The 24468-nt window shown below is 27.0% G+C and overlaps 1 protein-coding gene across 4 annotated transcripts in view; it reads right to left on the reverse strand.

Annotated features, from left to right (window-relative positions):
* Window positions 1–7240: 7240 nt before the first annotated feature.
* Window positions 7241–24468, reverse strand: part of LOC145972833 (myelin regulatory factor) — a 38093-nt gene continuing 20865 nt past the window's right edge. For 2 of the 4 annotated variants that reach the window (XM_083101822.1, XM_083101819.1), the window contains exons 2-18: window positions 23458–23551; window positions 17701–17928; window positions 16432–16523; window positions 16037–16344; window positions 15698–15961; window positions 15347–15525; window positions 15050–15269; window positions 14812–14970; window positions 13680–14006; window positions 12994–13253; window positions 12345–12692; window positions 12088–12262; window positions 11624–11699; window positions 11050–11165; window positions 10714–10964; window positions 10413–10632; window positions 7241–10043 (exon numbers count right to left, since the gene is read on the reverse strand). In XM_083101822.1, coding sequence (XP_082957948.1) covers window positions 9966–10043; window positions 10413–10632; window positions 10714–10964; window positions 11050–11165; window positions 11624–11699; window positions 12088–12262; window positions 12345–12692; window positions 12994–13253; window positions 13680–14006; window positions 14812–14970; window positions 15050–15269; window positions 15347–15525; window positions 15698–15961; window positions 16037–16344; window positions 16432–16523; window positions 17701–17928; window positions 23458–23551 — 3395 coding nt within the window. In that variant the 3' untranslated portion in view covers window positions 7241–9965. The remainder of the gene's footprint in view (window positions 10044–10412; window positions 10633–10713; window positions 10965–11049; window positions 11166–11623; window positions 11700–12087; window positions 12263–12344; window positions 12693–12993; window positions 13254–13679; window positions 14007–14811; window positions 14971–15049; window positions 15270–15346; window positions 15526–15697; window positions 15962–16036; window positions 16345–16431; window positions 16524–17700; window positions 17929–23457; window positions 23552–24468) is intronic. The other 2 variants (XM_083101820.1, XM_083101821.1) reach the window with 2 other exon arrangements.

A 24468-nucleotide genomic window follows, 5' to 3' on the forward strand; every position in this document is an offset into this window, starting at 1 on the left:
AATTTTATTAATTGTTATCGTATGATAAAAAAATGCAGAAAGAATGCGAAACAAAATAAAATGATTATAAATTTATACAAAACTCAGCAAAATCTTTTACATTATTAATAAACAATTATTTTAGAAAATTAATAAATTTAATACAAACATGAAAAAATAAAGTATTAGATGATAATGATTAAAATAAATAAAGACTAGATGATTATTCATTAGAAAATTAAAATAAAATTGCTGCAAAAATAAACTTCAAAGATGAAATGTAATACTGTATCAATAATTTTCATGTCTATCTATTCCGATGATTCCGTTTTATATTTTGCGATTATTTGGAGAGAGTGATAGTTCCGCTTATGATTTAATATTGAAGGGTTAATAATTTATGGTTAATAATTTATGGTTCAGAAAATTTACTTAAATCTATGGGAAGAGAATAAAAAGAAATTAAATTGACCTACTACTTATTTTTGATAATTCTTTCAATTCTAAGAAATTGACAGATGAAAGAATGAGATATTTCGTCTCAAATGTTTCACTCACGAAAACAAGATGTGTGTGTGAAAGACTATACAAAATTGTATTAATTGTAAGACTGAATTGCACTGCGAGCAAGAATTGTGTACTGAGAATTGTGTGTTGTTTCTCTTTTTTATATTCCTTTTTGTCCTACTTTACCTAATTTTATGATATTTTAATGATTAGCTATTATCAAATATTAATTTATGATTCAGGTTACAATTATATAAGTTACTTTTGATGAATTTTCTCGTAACTAATTCTAATTGATAAAATTCCTGTTTTCCGATTATTTCTTTTATCACTAATATTGCTCAGATTTTAATGCGTCTCGTCAACATTTTATTATCGCTTTTTTTTTGTCTTTTCCCAAAAAAATTTAACTTTAGGAGATATGTATTTGCTACGTATTTCTTTATGTTACAATTTCTATTTGTTTAAAGAGGATCAATCATCAATTACATAGGTCTGCAAAGATGAATTACAGAAAGCAAAGTAAGTGAATCTGATAGATATATTGATGCTAAAAACGAATCTGGTTGTAGAATTTTTTTCAAAATATATAATATTTCAAAAAATTAAGTTCCCCATAATAAATATGATAAATTCATGAAATTCAAAAAATCTATTAGATTCACCTACTCTGCTTTTTGTAATTAACAAGATTTAAAATTTCACAGGCCTGTTATCGAGAAGCTTCATCATCGATCTACTTACCTGTGATAATTATTATTATATAAAACATAAGAGATGTTAAGAAAATTATATATAACAAATCACTGTTTTCTGAATGACTTTTTATTTTTATCATCAATTATACATATATTTTTATAATTTTTTTCATGAAGATTAACATAATCTTCAAAAAATCCTATTTTTATGTCCATTATGTTTATTTTTTATGACGAAGAATTAAACGATATTTATGTAACTCAATGAATAATTTAAATTCTCTTTCCTTAAAATATTACATAATAATTCGTTTATATTTAAATCAATGGAGCATAGTGCATCTTATACATCTTATCCTGTACGTTTCCCTTCTCTGCATTAGTTATTTTTATTATAGCACATATTAATATTATTAATAATTAAAATAAATTAATAATGTAAAATAATCTTAGAATTTGGATGCTCAAAAAAAACAAGACCGATCTGTCCGCGTATCTCGTTATAAGTAAGCTGTTATCTAAAAATATAATTATATATATTTCTATATATTATATATATTATATATATTTCTTATTATTCTGCATTTTATTTATACAACTCATATATAATTACTCTACAATCTTAAAGTAACATGCGCTGTCAAGAAGCATTGAAAACGTTATATTCTTTTTTCACAAGTTAAATAAAAAATGACAAATGAGAACCGCGTAAGTGAAGCGTATATTCTATTATAAAACAAAAATTTAATATAAAACGAACGTTTCCTTTTTTTAAACCATCTTCAACATATAAAAAGCAATAACTATAATGAAATGATAAGTAGCAATATTATTGAAGAGAGAATCACATTTACATAAATATAAATTAAATAAATAAAATATAAATTTCTCCTAATGTAAAGATTCGTAGAATGTTTAAAATCATTAATTGATCAATAAGATTATTTTTTTTTTAAATTCAATAAATTATCCACGTGTGAAAAAACTAAAAATCTAATACATTTATATTAAGAAATTTTTAATTTATATTTAATAATGAATGTACGATGTTTTTGATATATGATTTCATAAAAATGCAAATTAAATAAACGCAATAATTTTCTAATAAAAAAATTCTTGGAATATTTAAATCCATTAACTGATTGATAAGTAAGATTATTTTTGAAATTTGTCAACAAATTATTCACGTGTAAAGAAACTAAATATCTAGCACATTTATGTAAGAGATTAGTTTTAATCTATTTTTAATAATAAATTGACGATACTTGACCTATATTTCATTATCGCTTACATAAATACATATTAAATAATCACTAACAATTTCTAATAAAAAAATTTTTAGAACATTTAAAATCTCTAATTGATCTATGATAAATAAGATTATTTATCAAATTTTCATCAACAAATTATCAACGTATGAAGAAACTAAAATCTAATATATTTATGTAAGAAATTGGTTTTTAATTTAGGGGAAAGGCGGGTAGTCCCGGACAGCGGGTAACTCCGGACATTTTAATATCTCTAATACTAAACTGCTTAAAAAAACAAATGACACGTTAAAACATGTCTGTCTCAGCACATGAACAATTGCAAATCAGTAATAATATGTACGCCAAGCAGATCAGATGTTATAATCAGTTTTATTCCCGTTAAGAGTGATATTACGACACCCATCAAATTTTGTCGATGCTTATTGTTCATTAAAAGTAAGTGCTGTTACATGTCTGATTGATTTTAATATTAATAATTAAATATAATTTAAGATTCTTATACATTTAATTAATTTTTTTTACATTACACAAATTAATTAATAAATATATTAAATCAAGTCAATCGGGTATCCCCGGACATTAATATAGCGGGTACCTCCCGACATATTTATTAACTTTAAATTATAAAAATAATACATTTTATTGTTGTAATTATCAGTTTATACTATTTTAATGTACTAAATAATATGAATGTATTTATTTTAGATACAATTATAAAAATGCTAAAATTTAAGGGACGGACTACTAATAGAGGCAAGTGGAATGAAGTTAATATAAAAGAAGCAATTATATGTGTTATAGAAAAGAAGTTAATAAGATTAGCTGCTGAAAAATATGACGTGCCACGTAGCACTTTGCAGGATGGAATAAAAGCATTAAAGAGTGGTCAAGAAGTAATTTTTAAACCAAAATTAGGCCGATTTGAATCTACTTTTAATGAAAATTTTTCATTGCAACTTTACAATCATGTCAAAGATCTGGACAATCGCCTCATGCCATTGACTAGATTAGAATTTTTAAAACTAGCTTTTGATTTGGCAGAGCATTTAAAAATCCCTCACCGGTTTTATAAAAAAAAAGGAATGGCAGGAAAAGACTTTTTCTATAGCTTTAAGAAAAAATACCCAAAACTTGTTCTAAGAACTCCTGAATCAACCAGTATCATGCGTGCAGTTGGTTTTAATAAACCTCAAGTAGACCGTTTCTATGATCAACTTTATCATCTTCAAGAAAAATATAATTTTCCTGCCTGTCGGATTTATAATGGAGATGAAACAGGTATTTCAAATGTTCATAAAAATGATAAAGTTTTGTCTTTCAAAGGAAAAAAACAAGTTGGTAAATTAACCTGCGCAGAAAGAGGTAAAAATATTACTTTAATGTTTGCAATGAATGTCACTGGCCATTTTGTGCCACCTCTATTTATTTTCCCAAGAAAAAAAATGGACAAGCATGGTCGATTAATGATAGGAGCTCCAGTCAATAGTATTGCAATTCCACACGAAAGCGGATGGATGAATGGAGACATATTTTTACAGTGGCTACAACATTTTAAATATCATGTACAACCTACAAAGGAAAATCCAATCCTTCTGATTTTAGATGGACATGCAAGTCATAAAGAGTTGACTGTAATAGAATATGCTCGTCAAAATCATATTCACATGCTTAGCACACCACCACACACGACACACAAAATCCAACCACTCGATAGGATATTTTTCAAGCCTTTTAAATCTGCGTTTGCTTCATCATGTGCTGTATGGATGCGAAGAAATCCTGGGGCAAGAATTACTGATTATGATATTGCTGCACTTGTTGATACCTCATTCAGTAAAGCAGCTAGACTTGAAATAGCACAGAATGGATTTCGGTGCACTGGAATCTATCCCTTGAATCGTGACATATTCAATGATATAGATTTTTTACCTTCTTCCATGACTGATATAGCAAATCAAGAATCAGAATCTGCCAACCAGCTTTCTGCAAGCCACACTTCCACAGAATCTCTTTCTGAACCAACAACCTCAACAAATAACGCAACAGATATTATCACACAATTATTACCTTTGCCTGATGCTTCTAAAAAGCGCATTACATCCCGTTCACGAAGAACACAGAAAAGTGAAATTTTAACATCGTCTTCATACATAGATGAACTTGTTGCAAAAAGTATAGATACTAAAGGTACTAAAGGTACTAAAGGTACTAAAGGTATTACTAAACAACGCAAAACAAAACAAAACAATCAAAATCTTTTTCATCAAGACGAACATCAAGACACTCAATGCATTACTTGCGGAGAAACCTTCGAAGAAGACTGGATCCAATGTAATAAATGCAAAGAATGGGCACACGAAGAATGCGTAGACATTGATCCTTCAAATATATATTTTTATTGTGACGTTTGTAAGAACAAAGAACGAATAGATAATTGTTGAAATATATGTCCGGGGCTACCCGCCATTTTTTAACTGCTCAAAAATAGCAGTAATAAGTTATTGATTTTTTTTCTAAAATAGTTTAAGAAAAATATTCTATTCTTTGTTAATAAGAAATCAAAAAAGTTCAAAGTTTATTTTGCAAAAGAGTAATTTAATTAAAATCTGTTGATTATATATTATTTTATGCGTTTTATTTAAGTGTCCGGGGCTACCCGCCTTTCCCCTATTTTTAATAATAAATTTACAATGCCTGATTCATGATCTTATTATCGCTTACCTAAAAACGAATTAAATACACGCAATAATTTTCTAAAAAAGTTCCTAGGATGTTACGTTTACTAATTAATTGATAATTAAGATTGTTTTTAAAATTTGTCAACAAATTATCCACGTGTGTGAAGGAAGTAAAACTTAATATATTTATGTAAGAAATCGGTTACATATATTAAGTGACGTAACAACATCGCGATAATAAATACATAAAAAAGAAAATAACAGTAAAAATAAGAATTCGGTAGCCGATAAAAATCACTGCATAATGTCGGAGCGCTACGAATACCTTATATATATATATATATATATATATATATATATATATATATATATATATATATATATATATATATATATATATATACATATATATTGTTTGAAAAAAAATTTTATGCAAATTCTAAATCGCATAAACGGCCTTCAGATCGAAGTAAGATATGAAAACTTGATATATGACTTTGTTTCGGGATGGGGATGTAGGGGAAGCGGTAAATCTCTTATTTATATTTCAGCAAAATTAAAGTTTAATAAAGTACAAATGCTGATCTTATAAATAAGAGATTATAAAAAAATGAGATTCTCTATCAAATGGAATTTCCATTATTATCTCTAAAATCATTTATAATAGATATTCTCTCTCTGCCGAATGTAAATCTCTTCTATTAGTAATAATAATAAAATAAAATATATATAAAATAATAATATACATAAAATATATATAAAATAATAATAAAATAAAAGAAGTGAATGATGCTAAAATAGCCCAACTAACCCAAAAGACATTTCTAAAACGTTCATAAAACGTTGCAATCAAATAAAGAATTTACGCAGCTACAGCCCGGAAGCCAATCCTAATAATAATAAACTATAATAATATAAAATATTTTCATTAAAAAAAATAACACATATGTTTTTGTTAATACTAAACGATAATTAAAGTAATACATATAAAATACGAAATAATGATATCTTAATCGCTAAGAATTTATTAACAATATTTTTCGGTTCTTTATAGAAATTATTAATTTCTATTTATTTGTAAATAATCTTGCAACCGGAAGATGAACCTGCGGAACGAGCGAAAAGGAAGGATACCAATTGGCAAGCGATTTTGGCCGGGATTCATCGTTCAGAAATAAAAAATGATTCCTGATTTCCCAGATGATGAGTTAAAAAGTTATTCATCGAAAATCATAATCAGGAAAGGAAACGGTGCATAAATCGAGTAGTTAGCTCCTGAAAAATAGATCACGTGTATTCGCTGGAGTAGCGAAGTTGAAGAATTCCGAGGCAGTTATCTTGTAATGGGGAGCTCAAGGTCAGACCATTTTTCACATAATTTATTATGTATCAATTATTTATGTATTATTATTTCAATGCATATTTAATAATACAAATATACACACATACATATATTATGTGTATGTATATTGGCGCCTGTATACACTATTTAATTCTGTCAAATAAAATAACAAATGATAAATATACTATAAATATATTATAAAAATAATAAATGATAAATCATGTGATAGAAACACGATATAATTATGAATATAAATTTATTACTCGCAGAAAAAAAGTGCGCAAAAGAGTAAGGCTTAAAAATATTTTTACTCATATATCTTATTACTATACATAATTATATATATTACATGTGTGTATCTTTCTCTACTTTATATAATATTATTAGATTGTTTTGTGTACCAAGATATAAAAATTATAATAACAACGCTTACGTTTAAAGTTTAAAACATATACTAATAATATTAAATAATGATAAAGAGTGGTTAAAAAAAGTGTATGTAAAGGAAAATTCGAAATATATATGCGTATAAAAAAAAAGTACAACAAAAAAATTAATTTTTCATATTTTAAAATAGTAATTTGTTTCCTAGTTCTTTTCAAAATTATTTTTTTTTTCTTTGTCTTATATCGCAAATGACATGATATTTATGTCCTATAAAAAATATGTTTAAAAAAAAATTATCTAAAATAATGAATTAAACAAAAAAAACAAAATTTTTACGTGATGTGTAACAATAGTTGCTACATATTATAACAACATAAATTCAATCAATAAATAAAATTTGCAGATATCAGTTAACAATATTCTATATTACTCTACTATATATATAATAATCATAGCTAAAAATGTATATATTACTGTACAATATAGTTTATACAATTTCTATATATAAGTATGTATACACAGGGTGGCCCACGTAAGCCTTAACAAGCTTATCACTCATATCTGTTTGACCGATTATAATAAAATTTATAGGATATTGATGTTGAAGAAACATTAAATTATTATATGTATAATAATATTGAGGTAAGATTATCGAAAAATATTTTGAGATATTTTATAGTTTATATAAGAACGTGTCAAATTAAAGTGTAAAATTTCTTATAAACTATTCAATTCTGGCTATCTTACCTTTATAGCTTTTTACATTGAATGTTATGAGAAATAGATTAATATGAAAAAAATTAGATAATCCTAAAATTTATTAATAATTCCTAAAATTTATTTTAGAAAAAACATCTATGTTATTTTCTTACGAAAAATTGAAAAGCAATCTTAATTAAAATTCAAGACTATCAACCTTTTCTCCCTCAAATCCTATAAATTTTGTCTGAAAAACTTTTTTGTACGTGGCCAAGTTTAGAAGATATGTGTGCAACTGTTTCCATATTAAAGTGGGACATCCTATATGTATATCCGCGTATGTATATATTATTATATGTATGCTAATAATTATCCAAAAAGTTTCCGGTTTTTCTACAATACATCACAAATGTGTGCACTGAGCTGAGTATATGATACAGATATAATTGATAGATAAATTATAATTTATATTCAGTGTATATATGTATATAAACTAATCCTCTCTCCATACAGAATACACGCGTGGACGGCAAGAATGATAATGTATATATAATTTAATCGCTTAGAAATTGCTTGTTAAACAATTTCGTTAACATGATATGATTTATATATTTTAATAATTCACTTACATCGCCATTAAGCGAATTCAAGTGTTAATCACATAATTTACATGTGTGTGTATCGACTATTATTTTTAAATTAAAAAAAAACTGGTTCTTTTATTCCATTGTATAAAAATTAAAGTCAGCACACGCGTACATAATCAGGAATATATGTGTATTACTATTATAATAAACGTTCTTTACTCTAAGATATCTTTATGCCTACGTTTCTATACCTTTTTAACACAAGTGTGGGAAAGTATATGCATATATATATATAAACTCTATTACGCATTAAACATTTACTGTACAGTATTTTTAGGAACTCGCAATTCTTTTCTTCTATGATAATATTTAATATAAACACAAATAATATATACTGCAAACCAAAAAAATATTAAAACGATTGTTGCCTCGATGATATTTATATTCCATTACTTTGAATAAGAAATATTCAAAAACTATAATTATAAATATTACTTATTCGCGAAATCAACAGCAAATTATGTGTATTTTCTTATTCGAATAACAATGTCATATAACATATCATAACGTTAAATATTCAATATTGTTTGTACATAATTACGAAATAAAATTAATTATACAACAGACGACTTTTTACAAACTTAAACCCTATGATACTTTTTTCGTGCGACATATCTTTTAATGATAATAAGCTTATTCAGTTTTGTAAATGTTTAAAATGCAATTATCAATTAGAGGTATCATATATTATACAAGGAGAGAGTTATTTGTAAATCAGTAATTAAAATCTCAATTGTGTAAAAGATATATACAAAATACACGCTTAAGAAATGATTAGATTTAAAAAAAGAGAGAGAAGAGAGAATGGAATTCATATCAGTACAGAACAATTCAATTATGTTGTAATTGAATGTTGCAACATTGCAATCTATCAAAGAAATTATTCTGCAATACATCTGCTATTTTTGCAATATGTATGTTGCATAGGAAGTTTCAGAGGAAATTATTAGCAATAAATTAAACAGATGTAGCACGTAAATAGATACAAAATAAAATATAATGAATATAAAACTCTCTGATTTACTCATTAATATATGCTTTTCATGATGCATATATTGATAATAATATACAAGTTGTCCTAAAATCACTAAATGTTCTTTCAATAGTAGTAATAAATTTTCTGATCAATCATTTTTAACAAAAATGTCAAAACATCAATAATATTTGAATTACAATTTAGAACATTCCATATCTTCTAATTTTATTCAAAGTTTTTATATCAAAGTTTTGTAGATAATTTCATATGTTTTATACCAAATTAATATTATCAGCGCATTGATGATGCATCAAACTTAATTTGTTAATATAATAAGAAAATATGGTAAAACGTGATTTATAACGAGAGAAATACATAAACAGTGAGAAATAATATATCCATTAACTATTTGATTTGTCATTATTGTTATTTACTTTATGATGAATAAGATAATTATCATGTATCCTTTTTCACACATGTAATACCTAAAGAAATTTCCTGCACAATATGACGTATATTATATTAGCTAGACTTCTAAATCATGTATATACTTTATGTTTATATTTGTAAATAATATACTGTATGTGTAATGCAATACAATGATATATAAAATACATACGTGAACTGCAAACTACGAAAGCTGAGGACAAAGATTACAAAGGCACAAAGACTTTATTCTGAAGATGGAAAGTCTAACTTTCTGTTAGATTCTTAGAAATTTATCATTAAATTTCTTATTATTAATAAACACTTGTACATATACTGTACAAGAAAGGAAAATTTATTGTTCATCGCAATCTCGATAAAAGTGCAATGTAAATTCCAAATAATCAACACCATGTTTGTTTCTGCAAATATTCTGCAATAAAGGAATTAACGAAATTAGTGTAGAATTTGGTATTAAAGAAACAAAATATTTTCAAGAGAACGTCTCTACTCCAATAATAATCAAAAAAGAAGATTATCTGTTTTATTATGATTTTTATTTATAACTTGTGCACAAATTGAATTTATGTCAAGATTGAGCAAACGCATCAATTTCTGGAAGACTATATTAAAAAATCATTAGCTTCTATTTTAATACAATAAGTCCAATTTGTGTGTGAGTGTTAAATGAAAGTCATAATAAAAAAATAGGAAGTTTTATTTTTTTACCTACTTTATGACCTACTTTAATGTCCAAACATTGTGAAAAATCTTAATAAATATATTATATTAATATAGTTACCTCTTGAGGTTGTATCGTAGGTATTCGAAACTTTAAAGTCTTTCTAAGATAATGAGCGACGTCGAGAGAAAACGACTGATCGCCCGGTTGATTATTATTTTCGATATACTGAGCTTGTTGCGGCACAGTGTAACTCCAGCCGCACATCATTGTTTCGTCGATATTGGAATTTGGCGAAAAGGGACACTGCTGCACGATCTGCCAATACCACGGCATGCCACTAAAAATTGTTATTAATGCATTGACAGAAATTTAATATATTTGTTCGTAAATAAAGGTGTATAAATAATTTTGAACTTACACAAAATGTAATGTTAAATGCGTATCCGGCATATGTTTCGACAAAGGTATAATGCAACTAATATTGTTAGGCGTATCTGACGATGATGGTGAGCAATATCTTTGATCTAGAGAGGTGTTGAAGTTTTTCGCTACCACGAATAATTGTGGTCTAGGCTCCGGTGGCAATGATCCTGCAGCGTTGCTAGCGACTTCTCCCCAATCTCCACCAGTTTCTCGTCTCGCTCGTTTATGTAAATATTTGTAGTTAATCTATAAAAAGTATGTATATATATTTATATATATTATTATGATAAATATATCCAAGAGAGATGATAATTTTAGAGAAAATCTATACCTCTTTCACAAGAGTTTGAGTGCTAGGATTGGATGGACTGATACCATTTTGAAAACCTTTAGCTAATTTTCGTTTCTCTTCATGTGGCATGCTTAATGGCTGTTCCAAATGATCTGCTAAAAATAAGAGAATAAAGAATAAATCTCTATATTATTAAAATTCCTTCCCTCATGATTTTTATCCTGATATATTTTGTCGAAATTATTTGAGTAATCTACAAAAAATATTAGCCTTAATTATTTATTGTTTATTAAAAATTATTTATAAATGAAGGTTCCAATCATAATTTTGAATAGACAATGAAAAATTTAATCTTAGATACAATTTATATGGATGTTTCTTGAATAAATCTTGATTTGTTCAATTAACTTTTTAATAAACAACAAGCAATAGACACAAAATTTTTTGGAGATTATTCTGAATCATAAGTTTGATAATATATGTTAATGACAAAGTTATTGGGGAAAGATACATTATTATATAAAGATTTGCCAAATAGAATGTCATGTATTGTGTATTATTGTAATTTACATTCACCTGAAACTTAACATAAAAAAACTAATATAAAACTTACAAATGGATTTCTTCTCTGGTGGGTGATCAGGCTGAGGATCTTCCAACTGATGGATCTCAGCTGTGCAACAATACACCTAAAAATTTATTCTATAAAATTATTTTTGTTTCTTAAAATTGAGAAAAAAACGAAAGAAAGGAAGATTTAAATTTTGTTGAAATTTTATTTAATTTTATCATAAACTATCATTTCAATCGAACCGTGATACATAAGCTATTCTGATACATAAGCTCGCCTAAAAATCAACGCTGATTGCATCTTTATTTAATAATTATTATATTTTATTTAATAATTCTTCTTTTAAAAATTTCAACAAAATTTAAATCTTCTTTTCTTTCGTATTTTTCGAAATTTGTCGTACAAAAATGTTCGAGATAATTTTAATCTCCTAATTAAAATTTATAAGATTTGAAAGAGAAAAAGGTTGATAATCTGGAATTGTAAATAGTTTTCTATACAAGTACCTGGCATGGACTTTCGAGCTCAGTAAAGTGCGTGGGACATTCTTCAGGTCTTCCTAAAGGAATCGGACCTTTGTTAGTGGATGAAGAATCTACATCTGAACTTTGATCGTTTTCATCTACGTTGCTAGGAACAGCGCCCGCGCCATTTCTACTGAGCCAGTTTCCAGGAAACTCGCTGAATAATGTGTTATATAACAGTTTTAATAAATTTGTGAACAATGAAATGTTTTTATATAACATAAAAAATATTTACTGACTTATTTTTTTCAACCTTAGGTTGAGAACCCGGATGGCTTATCGGATACCATGTTATTTCCTGAGAATATAATTGTTGTTTCGTGTGGGGAGGCGGTGTAGTCAGGGAATTACTTTTGACAGATAATCCTCCATCTAATCCTCTCGTGTAAGATCCGTGTTTTGTGTACAAAGGAGATAATGTACTATGCAACAATGAATTATATCGGCGTTCGTAATTAGAAATGGTGGACATTGTCGATGGATGAGCTGGACCAATAGCTAACATTCCATTGCTTGCCATAGTGGGCCATTCAATGCTGCTACGTTTCTGGTATTCCAAGAAATATAAAGTTGCCATTGCAACTAGGCTGAAAATTTTAATATCAATATTTTAATTAAAGAATATTTTACAGAAATATAAAATCGGCTTTTAACTCTCGCCAATAAATCCGATTGGATCTATTATTTAACAATGTTTTCCGTTATCTAGATATAAATCTAAAGTATAAAATAAAAATATATATATTCTTATTCAAAAATAAATAAAATTCCACTAAAATTTTATTAAAGATCCAAATGGATCCAATATTTGCCATGTGATTGACAGTCAGGTAATTTGTCGTATCAAGAGTTAAAATATTATCATGAATTAAGGGAATAAATAATTACCAAAAAGCCATGATGAGGATAAGTATAACAATGATAATTTGAATAAATTTATTACTGCAGAGAAGTTCTTCCTCTCTTTCGAGTCTTTTCGTCTTTCCGTGCAAGGATGACTTATTATTGATAGAAGATGAATATTTGTTGCCCGATATACTGGATACTGTGCTGATGGAACTCTTTAGACTATCACCTCTTTTTAATTTCGCTAATCGTTTATTTATTCTTTCTAATTGATCTATTCTGGTTTCTAGACTATCTGTCACCTATAATAAGTCGTTACACTTAAATAAAGGCAGTACATTAAATTTGTTTACATATATATTTTGTGTCACAAAATCATTAGATAGATATGTCCTTTAAATAGCAGATTTTTTTGACATTTTCAAGTTGTTTTTGCAAATTTTCAATGTAACTAAATTAAAATTTTATTGCAATAAATCTAAAATTAACTATAATATATAAAATTAAAAATAGTTTTTATCTTTTAACTCTATAAAGCGTAATTTTTGAAAAGTTCTTTTTCTAATTATCTATAACTCGAAAATTACTGAATTATTGTCTATTTTCGCTAAGAAAAAATCGTCCTCAAATTTGCCCCTAAAAAATCTGCTATTGTTAAATAGATTTTGTAGTCATCTACATATATGTATATACATAATGTCATATAAAAATTTTTTTGGAGATTCTACCTTACATAATTCCTTGACGGCACCAACGTTCTCCATAAATATCCTTTCTTTATTTACCACCAAGAAATTTTCGATTCTCTGGCCATTTGGTAGAACGATATCACCTGCCGGCAGCACAGCTTCCGGTAAAATTTGCTGAACCTCTTGCGCTATGACGCCAGTGTCTTCCTGCTTCACATCCAGACCGGAATGCTGTGCAAATTCTGGGGCATATCGATAACGAACAACGCGTAGCTGTTGTACATTTCGTAGCTGTTCACGCGTATCTACTTCTTGAACATTTTGCTTGGCCCTTGCATCGCTAGGTTGAACGATATGACCTGTTACCTGTAACAAATTTAATTTTTAATTGGACTTCATAAAAAAATATGAACACAACGAATGTTTACATTATCGATACAATCGAAAAATAAAAAATATGAAAAATATAAATATCTATATCTATAATATATTAAAAATATTATAAAATATTAAAAATCAAGATTGTTGGAAATGTATGTATATTAGAGAAAATGTGTTTATATATATAATTTTCAAAATATATATTACAAAACTGAAGTAAACTGAATGAAATCGAATTGTATACATTAATTTTTTTTAATATTTTTACATTTAAAAATTGAGATACTACTATCATATACATATATTAACATTATAATATGAATAAAAACAAAAGAATAACGCTAATAATGGAAATAGCGAATAATACAAATAATAAATACTACAAATGATAGATAATACAAATGATAAATATAAAAATAATGGATAAAATTTTAATAAAAGTTAACAAATTAAATAAAAATTTATTTAAATAAGCTAAACTATAGATATGTTTATCTATATTCTATACTAATACTTAAAATTGTACATGTGTTTATATAATGAAATATATAAATATATAATAATAATATATAAATATATAATATATAAATATTGTTTATTCATAAACAATAAATATATTTTTTTTACTTTATATTATATATATAATACTAAATTAACCGTGTTAGCAATACATTTAGCATCATTTATTAAAAGAAATTATATAAACAACGCATGAGATAATATAATTAGAAAAAATCTTAAGTAACACATAAAAGATAAAACACTCGCAATAATTCAAAAATCGCCGTACCTTCATATTGCCATGTACAACAAGAGCTTCGTCCGGCCTGTCCGTATTAATTCCAACTCTGCCGGCATGATACACGCTATCCGGAGCGGCTCCCCTTTGCCATCCACCTTCAGCACCTACACCACTACCCTCTGATTCAAATTGTCCTGGATTACTTGCCTATGATACAAAACATATGAGAGTCGATCCATCATCGATTTGTTCACAAAATTATTTTAGCCCAGTTGACTTTACATACTCTGACAATTATGCGTTCTGATGCGTGAGCCACCACTTGATAACTGGCTTGATCCGCGGTATGGGCGTGTAATCCGACAACCAAATGAAAATACCTCTGATCTGGATTCGGCTTTCCCTTCTTGCGCATATTATTACTCGTAGTTTCGCTAAAGTGTAAACGGCCGACCGTCACTTTCGTGACACGTTGGTTGCCTAATTCGATTCTGTAACACCGATGTCTATCGTAGCGTAATTCAGCAATATTCACAATTACATTACAGAGACTTCCATATATTGCGCTTGTATATAAACTTACGTTACAGGGTGAAACGGTTTTTTGCTTCTATCGCTCTGACTTTGTTCGACTCTGATCGTTTGCGACGGAGACTCCACTTTGACTCCGTAAAAATGCAATTGAAAACCGCTTATTTTTTTTAGACCCTCACCAGTTCTAACGAAAATGGCCTCTCCTTGAAGTTGCGAGTGACACGTTATCTAAAAATGCACAACGTACGTGATTAGATATTAAAGTTAGCAAAAATTTATATGTAATATAAGTGTATACTATTGTAGAAATTTACATATAATTTTTACAATATACATTTGTTATTATATATTCAGGAAAAATTAAATCTGCGATATAGTTCGTATTTTATCACTTCTTTACCTGAAAATGATTCTTTTTCTGGCAAACAAATGCATCATCCGAGTTGCTAAAATTGAATCCTTTGTCCGCGTCCACCCTGTAATGTGGTATCGGCAGCTCTTTGAGATTATGATCGCAGAGAACATGCCAAGAGGTCTGTTGAAAAGGATGGAACCGAATGCATTGGTAACTAGCGTCGATATAACTATTGTCAGCGACCTCATCGTTATCCACTACTGCGCTACTGCTGCTGCAACTGTGCTCCACGGTACCCAGTTCAGGTTCCTAAGGAAGAAATAACGTTGTAAATAATAATTTAACAAAAAATTTATGATATAAGTACCCGAAACGCGAAAACACCTGTTTGACATGAATAAGACCATCTTGACTAAGTTTCCTCTTTTTTGGAGCCGATTGCAGAGATGAGTACAATGTATTAATGCCAGCTGGACTGTGTTCGTGCGACAGTGGTACCAAAGATGGTCCTATCTGAGGCTGTGTCGGAAGACTCGATGTTCCTGATGTAAGATGAGACGTCAAGACCGGCGTCAATAATAGAGGATCTGTCGTTGCCGAAGGCAACGCTCTCGGAGAAGGTGGCAATAAATTAGACGGGTATTGGTTGTTTTGATGATGCATGAGAATTTCTTGCAGGGCTGCTTTTTGGTCTGCAATTACACATGTATATACAATTGTTGTTATAAATTTTATGTTCCATTGTGTTAAGTATTTTACGTAAGCAAATTTAAACTCACGTGGCGAATGCACGTGTTGAGTGTCATTATGTCCCGGCGGTGAGTACGGTGGCTCGCTTCCGCTATCCGGTGGGCTTTCTGGTAATGCATGTCTGAAAAATACAATGTTTTTTTTCTATAGAAAATTTTTAGTAAGATATTAGAATGCTGTAAAAATCCGTTTTTCTATTAGATTCTATTATCAAATTTAATTTCTGTTCTTTTAAAAAAAAAAGATTAAAAAACTTTCTTGAGAAATCTTGATATGTCGAAAAATTATTAAATGACTTTCTTGATTAATAAAAAGAAGCCATTTCTATGAATAACTTGTTTCTAAATTGAAAAAATAATACGCATTAAATAGGCAACATTTATAATAAAGATTTAGAAATATTATGTTTTATGAATCTCTCTCTCTCTCTCTTTCTCTCTTCTCTTTTTTTTATTAATGCAGGGCGGATTTATTTAATATAATTTTGAAATATGTATAAAAAAATATATAAAAAATATATAAAATATATATAAAATATATAAAAAAATATATATAAAAATATATAATATTTTTATATAATTCGAAAACTTTACTATTTAAAAATCGAAATCGATATTTCTTGTGAAATATGTATAAAAAAATATATAAAAAAATATAAAAAATATATAAAATATATAAAAAAATATATATATATATAAATATATAATATTTTTATATAATTCAAAAACTTTACTATTTAAAAATCGAAATCGATATTTCTTGTGAAATATGTATAAAAAAATATATAAAAAATATATAAAATATATATAAAAATATATAATATTTTTATATAATTCTCAAAAACTTTACTATTTAAAAATCGAAATCGATATTTCTTGTGCATAAATTGGACTTTTTTTATTGTGTTAAAATAGAAGTTAATAATTTTTCAATATAGTCTTCGAGTAGATTGAGATGCACTTGTCTTATTTTATAATTATTATACAAATTTGAAGATTTCCTTTCGATACAAAAATGCTGTTCAAGAATGATTTAAGCATCAATAGGCAAATTTTTATCGAAGAGGAATCTTCAAACTCGTGCCAACAGGGACAAATGCATCAATTTTTCCAAAGATTGTATTTAAAAAAATTATATTTTTAAAAAATTTTAAAAATTTATTTATATCTTAAAATGTTAAAAAAATATTTTTAAAAAAATTATGAGTCCAATTTGTGTAATAAATGATAAATAAAAGTAATGAAACAGAGGGAATCTTTTTGATTCACCCTAATAATTCTTAAGCGAGTTCAACTTACGGATGAACATACGACTGTGGATCTTTATAGCCACCATTATTGTTAGGCACCGTCGTAGTACCAGAAATGCACGCTATCGAGACTGGATGTGTCATCTGCGGCGAAGGTAATCGCGGTGATGGCTGCTGCTGTGCAACGACCGGCTGCGACGTAGGTGCTTCGATCCGGCCATTGTGAGGCACCGTTCCACCCCCATTTTCGTTATGCGCGAGGGTGTCCGCAAAGTATCTAATGCAAAATACAGATCTCTCATCTAATATGTCTCGGGTATGCTTGCTTCTTATTTTTTTCCTCTATGAAATGCTTGCAAATTATCATTTACTGTATTTAAATAATTATATCTACTCAAATTTTGTAAAAAGATTCCTTGATCTTTCAGATATTTTTGTCTAAAATTCCAGAAAGATACAATATTTCAAAGCTTTAGGGAAAACCACCAGAAGAAATAGAGTCACTTAAATTTTTTCTTTCTAATCTAGCATTTGTTAATGTACTAAAAAAAAGAATTGAATAATTTTCGTAGATGAACATTTTTCACTTGCATTTTCGTTTTTTTATCGTTAAAAATTACAATAAAAATTACAATAAAAAATATGTACTGCATATTCAATATTTTGGTAAAAAAGGATTGTAATATTTTATATATAATTATATATGTATAATATACAGGGTGTCCCAGCTAACTTGAGCATCTTAAATATCTCGCTCGTTTTTGATGGTAGGAAAAAATATCACAAAGAAAAATTATTTTGTTTGAAAAAGCTAATATTATGATGAGAAAGAAATTTTTTTCCAGGTCATATTTTTCGAGATTTCAAGGTCATCAACATTTTTTTAAACGAAACTCCCTATTTTTTATTGGATATTCTCATAGCTTTTCTCGAGAGCTTTCTGAAACACTATAATGAAGTATTTTTTATTAAGTACTTTTCGAGTTATAAGGCTTGAAATAATTTCTTAATTTTACATAAACTATAAAATATCTCGTAAAATATTCATTTTTCGATCATCTTACCTCAATACTTTTATGCTCAAAATAATGAGAGCCATTAATTGATATAAAAAATGCACACAATTTTAGGAAAAAGATGTAATTTGTAATTGACAGGTACATATTTTTTCTTAAAAACAACTGTGTATTTTTTTACACTAATTGATTCCTCTCATTATTTTATACATAAAAGTATTAAGGTAGGACAATCGAAAAATGAATATTTTACTAGATATATTTTGTGGTTTATGTAAAATTAAGAAATTATTTCAAGCCTCGTAACGATAAGCTATAAAAATTGCAATGAAAAAAAAGAGATTCCATTAAAAAAAATATTGATGAAATCTCGAAAATGATGGTCACCTTGAAAAAAATTTCATCCTCATCATAATATTGATTTCAAACAAATAATTCAATTTCAAACGATAATTTTTCTCTCTGACATCAAAAACAAACAAAATATTTAAGGATATATATATAAACAAAGATATATATTTATAACATATTTTTGAATATATTTTAGAGATATATATTTATAATAGATTTTAAACATATAATTGAAACTTGTCTTATCAAATTACCGATTGCTTATAAAAGGACAAAATTATCAAAGTAAGAATTTTTGAAAATATATTTTCTGTGTTGAAAAATCCCTGCTTTTGTCAGATATAAAAGAAATCCTTGAAAATCTCAGATTTTCCATGTTTCTCCAGAAAGTAGACATCCTGTACAATATATCTTCTTTGTAGAAAAGAGATGATACAATATTATTTGATAAGAACCGTACATGCCACGTTGTATACCAGCCTTTTTATTGATCTTTCGAGAACTATGCGTGCCGAGAGCGCAATTGAATTTGCAAAACACGAGATATCGTTATCGTTTGAATCATTCTGCAGAAAATGACGCTTTGACGATTCACGTTTTGTCCCACGAGTTGAGAAAACTCGAGAGTGTTTCACTACACGGTACGGGCACTATTATGCAATTTCCGTGTTGAAGACTCGGCCACAATTTATCCGACGAGAGAGAATTTTCCGTGAATTCTTAATTAGAAAATAATTGAAAACATTCGCTCTCGATAACAATCTTTATCGAAAAAAAAAAGAATCAAGTAAAATACCTATTCTTTTTCATTGCATAAGCCAGCCAATAATTATACCAGTTTAATTATACCAGTTTAATTATAGTCAGTTGGAAATTCTTGATTCTTTAAATATACTTTATAGCCAAGTATTATATTCATTATTATTTTCTCTATTGCATATTTTTATTTGTTTTTTTACTCCGATATCCTGTGCATTATGTCTCACATTGTTCTCCAACTAATGTAACTATGTATAATTGGAAAAATAAACGAGCAATCTTTGTAGACTCTTCTCTTTCGCCAAGCGAATTCATATAAAATCATTTCGTATTTGCGTCACTACTATGAATTTTCTCCGCTTATCTATCTAACTAATGTTTCTTTAAATAACATATCTGTTGCGTGTTGATCACGATGCATGCACGTGTACATACACATCAAAATATGCGTCTCACATAAAATCGTAAGAGTAAGATATAAAAATACCAATAAAAGATATTTTTAGAATTGTAAAAAATATAACTAGTAAATTTATCCGTATATAAAAATTACATGGATCAAAGTATCACCGTAATACGTAAGTAATATTTTAAAACATAAAAATATGATAAACGTAATTTCATGCCGAATAAATTAAATACGACATTGTTAAATTTTTTTATCGAAATTCTATCGTCTTCCAGTCTATCAATTCGAAGTCTACCGTTGCAAGATATCATAAAAATCTCTCTTTCAAAATGCAACATAAGTACTGAAAATCGGATTACAAATACAAAAATAAATAATATTAAAAATATATAATAAAAATAAAATAATAATATTAAAATGGTAACAATAATAAAAGAAGAATTTTTAGAACCTAAATAAATTTAATCATATATAAAAACTAGAATATAAATATTTTAATAGAGAATAAAAAAATATTTTAACAAGCTATAAATATTTCAAAATTGATAAATAATAAATAAATAACTATAAATAGCGCAACATTTTAAAACACATACAAGAATATTTATATATACAATATATTTTAAAATTTAGTGTTGCTTGATAAACGAGATGATATTTCGTGTTCCAATATCGCTCAGATGAATAAATTTTTTTCAATTAATTTTTGTGCTGTTGCGATGATTCTGACAGTCTTTTTTAATGGAAGACGAGTGTGTTGGAAGTCGGATTAGCAGGGTTACCACTGTGCATGCTGTGATTCCATCAATTCTGTTCTGTCTGCCTCTGTCATTATATCATTACACCTCTGCGGTCGTTATCTGCATGGATATCTGTATGCGAACCAAGTGTATACATGCACGCGTGATTGTGTTTGCGTATAAAGAATAGGTGGATGCGTTTCCTGGGTATGTGATTACGTCAGTATTCGCAGGTCTGTAATAAGATATTTTCGTGCCCCAAGCTATGAATGAATTTGAGAACCTGTTGTTGTAAATTCGTGTGTTGTTTTTTATTTTTAAATGTCAAGCCTTTAAGTTTGTTGCTTTTTCTCCTTCCTCTTTCTCTCTCTCTTCTTCTCTACGCTCGTATAATAAATATACAATTATATTGTACTAATAATTGCAAATATAGCTTGTTTTGAAATAAATAAGCAGACAAAATAATAATATATAATCAGTTTGAATTGCAAAAATATTCGTCATTATATAGAATTGATATATATGTTAAGCAGTGTTAAAAAGGTCTGATTTTAAAACATTAATAAACTAATAGATTCGTATATGCTGGAATGTATAAGTAACTATCAAGTTTAATGTTAAGAATCATCGAAATTAATGTCATGTAATTTTATGTACATATGTACATAATTTTGTCGTAACAAATTAATTTAAATTTATATTAATTTTATATTAATTTTTATTATATTATTTTTATTATATTTTTATTATGTTAATTTTTTATATCTTTTTTTATAGAACTTTCAATTTTTAAATCTATTTATTTACTACTTATATATAATATTGTAGTAGTCATTTTTACAACTTTCTGAGGCTTTTTAGGTTCTTCCTAATAAAAAAACATGCACATTTCTGAAATATTTAATTTCTACTGTATTATCAGTGATACATAGTGACAATTTCACGATTCTTATATAGATTTTCTTTTTCTTGATCGATTATATTTTAAAATCATTACAATTTATAAATAATATGACGCAAATATTCTTTTGGCAATAAAAATATAAAAATATAAAAAATATTTATCTCCTTTTTTTATTATTTTATACGCATTCCTTAAAAGAAATTTAAACTGTTTAAAATATTATAATATATCGCAGCAATTCCATTTGATGAAATATGGATTATTATCAAAACACAACAATCATTCCTATAATCGTTGTAGTGACGGAATAGTCTGAATATATAGAGTCAAGATGAAGCAATTTAGGAATTTAGCCTGATACTTGGTCATGTCATTCGCAGGAAACGCGTGCTCGTGCTGCTGGATGGTAAAAGCGTTATTATCTAAATTTGTTAATTAACATAATTTGAAAAGGGGCGCCTATAAGCGTAGAAATGGCATCATACACGGTTGTTTTCGCAGGAATTTTTTTGTTTCTTTAAAATTTTTTAAATATATTGTAACTGTGTATAAAATTTCAATTGCTTTTTATAGATTTTAGCGAGGGGTCAATCATTGTGGTAATCATCGTACATTTTATTAGGAATATATTGCGGCAATACAGTAAATATAATTTTAGAAAATACATGTTTCAGAAAAATATTGAAATAATACTAGCAAAATAAGAAAAAAAGTAATATGCACTAGAAATACTTTTTAATTCTGCGGCAATATTGGCAATATTGACAATAAAATAATAATAGGAATACAATACAAAAGCAATACAATGACAGTGTTAGTAATAAAATGTATTGCTAAAAATGGCAATCATTATACGTTATATTGTATATATTGTATATTAATAAATCAAAATTATTTTTAAACTAAAATTTTTTAAATTAAAATTATTTTTATACTAACAAACATATATTTAATATAAACAAATTTATTAAAAAAAATTTATTTGACAAGTCTTAATAAATTATTTATTTGCATTAAAAACTTAAAATTCCATAAAAATGTTATTTGGATGTATAAAATGTAAAAGTATAAAATAATATGCTTAGAATGCAATAAATATATTTGTTGAAAATTTATTGTTACAAAGGGGAGGGGATATTAATAATTCATGATGATAATGATGATGAGAATAAACAATAACTTCCATCAAAAATAAAGATTTAAGAAAATATGTTTATTTCGTTAAAAAAGTTTCTTGTCTCATCAATATATAAAATGTAGAATGTGGAGAAATATTATTATTTATGAACCGAGGAAACTAATTAATGCAGCTTCGATAAACAGATTTTTATCGATATAAATTAATAAATTGATGCCATAGCATTCTCTGAGAAACATTAATTCGAATTTGTGATTATATTGTGACACGTAGTATTCATGTATAACAGACACGCTATTGTAGGCGTTAACCATGGCTTCCAAATGTAGTTAAACTCTGACGCCAGATCGAATGCTTTGATGTCTGAGATCAGGTTTCTCGTCTGATCGAATCTTTTTTTAAGCCGACCCAAGGCGCATCGAATAACGAAATAAAAGTAAGTAATAATAGTCATAATACCTATCAAAAATTAATGTTCTTTAGACTCACGTTGCAGGTTGTTCACTGTCGCTGTTGATAAAGTCCTCCAATTGCGAAAAATCCAGAGCCTCGTTGTCTATACCTCCGACGAAATCACCACGACCTGAAAGAAGACGAAAAATTCTGTATTAAGATAAAATAAAAATAATCATCAATCGATCAATCTATTATCAATCGATAGGTTTTCGACAATATCCATTTTTTTACCACAATATATTATATACATATATATAAATATATAATATATAATTTGTGCATATAAGTGTCTACTTAAATATGTAAAAAAATTACCTAGATATTTTTGTTCAAAATTGCAGATAAAGAATATTAATATTTTAAAAAATTTTTGGTGCAATTTTTCAAAAGTTTTTTTATTATATCTGTTATCTAATGTTTTTTTACTTATACAAAGGAGAAACAAAAAAATCACTTAAGTTTCAAGCGTTAGATTTACAAATGTAATGAAAAAGTTTTCGTAAAATTTTGTAAGAAACATTTTTCACTTGATAACACTTTCACTTTTTTATCACTAAAAATTATAATAAAGAATATATATACTGTATATTTAATTTATGATTGAACTAATTTAATTACTGTCTATTTAATTTATAATTGAATATAATAAACAGATATATATATATATATATATATATATATATATATATATATATATATATATTTATATAAAATATTTATATAAAAATATAATATTTATATAAATTATATAATATTTATATAAAATAATTTAAACACATTATTTATTTGAGTTGTCAATTGTTTACTTGTCATAAGAGTAAAAATCTTTTGAAAAATTTTCCGAGTTCTAATAAAATGCCATGAGAATTCACTGATCTCTCCAAATATAAAAGAAATCCCTAAGATTTTCAGGTTTTCTCTAGGGCGTAGACATTCTGTGTATGTGTGTGTATAATTATATGTATATAAATTTTATGAATAACATTGTTACCATGCGTTTCGCATAAGAGTCTGTTGTCATTTATTGCGTCATAAGACGCAAGA

The sequence above is a fragment of the Camponotus vicinus genome, unplaced genomic scaffold (assembly GCF_025532165.1).
Source record: "Camponotus vicinus isolate PSW18456_S1 unplaced genomic scaffold, iyCamVici1.0 SCAF_6, whole genome shotgun sequence".
Lineage (NCBI taxonomy): Eukaryota > Metazoa > Arthropoda > Insecta > Hymenoptera > Formicidae > Camponotus > Camponotus vicinus.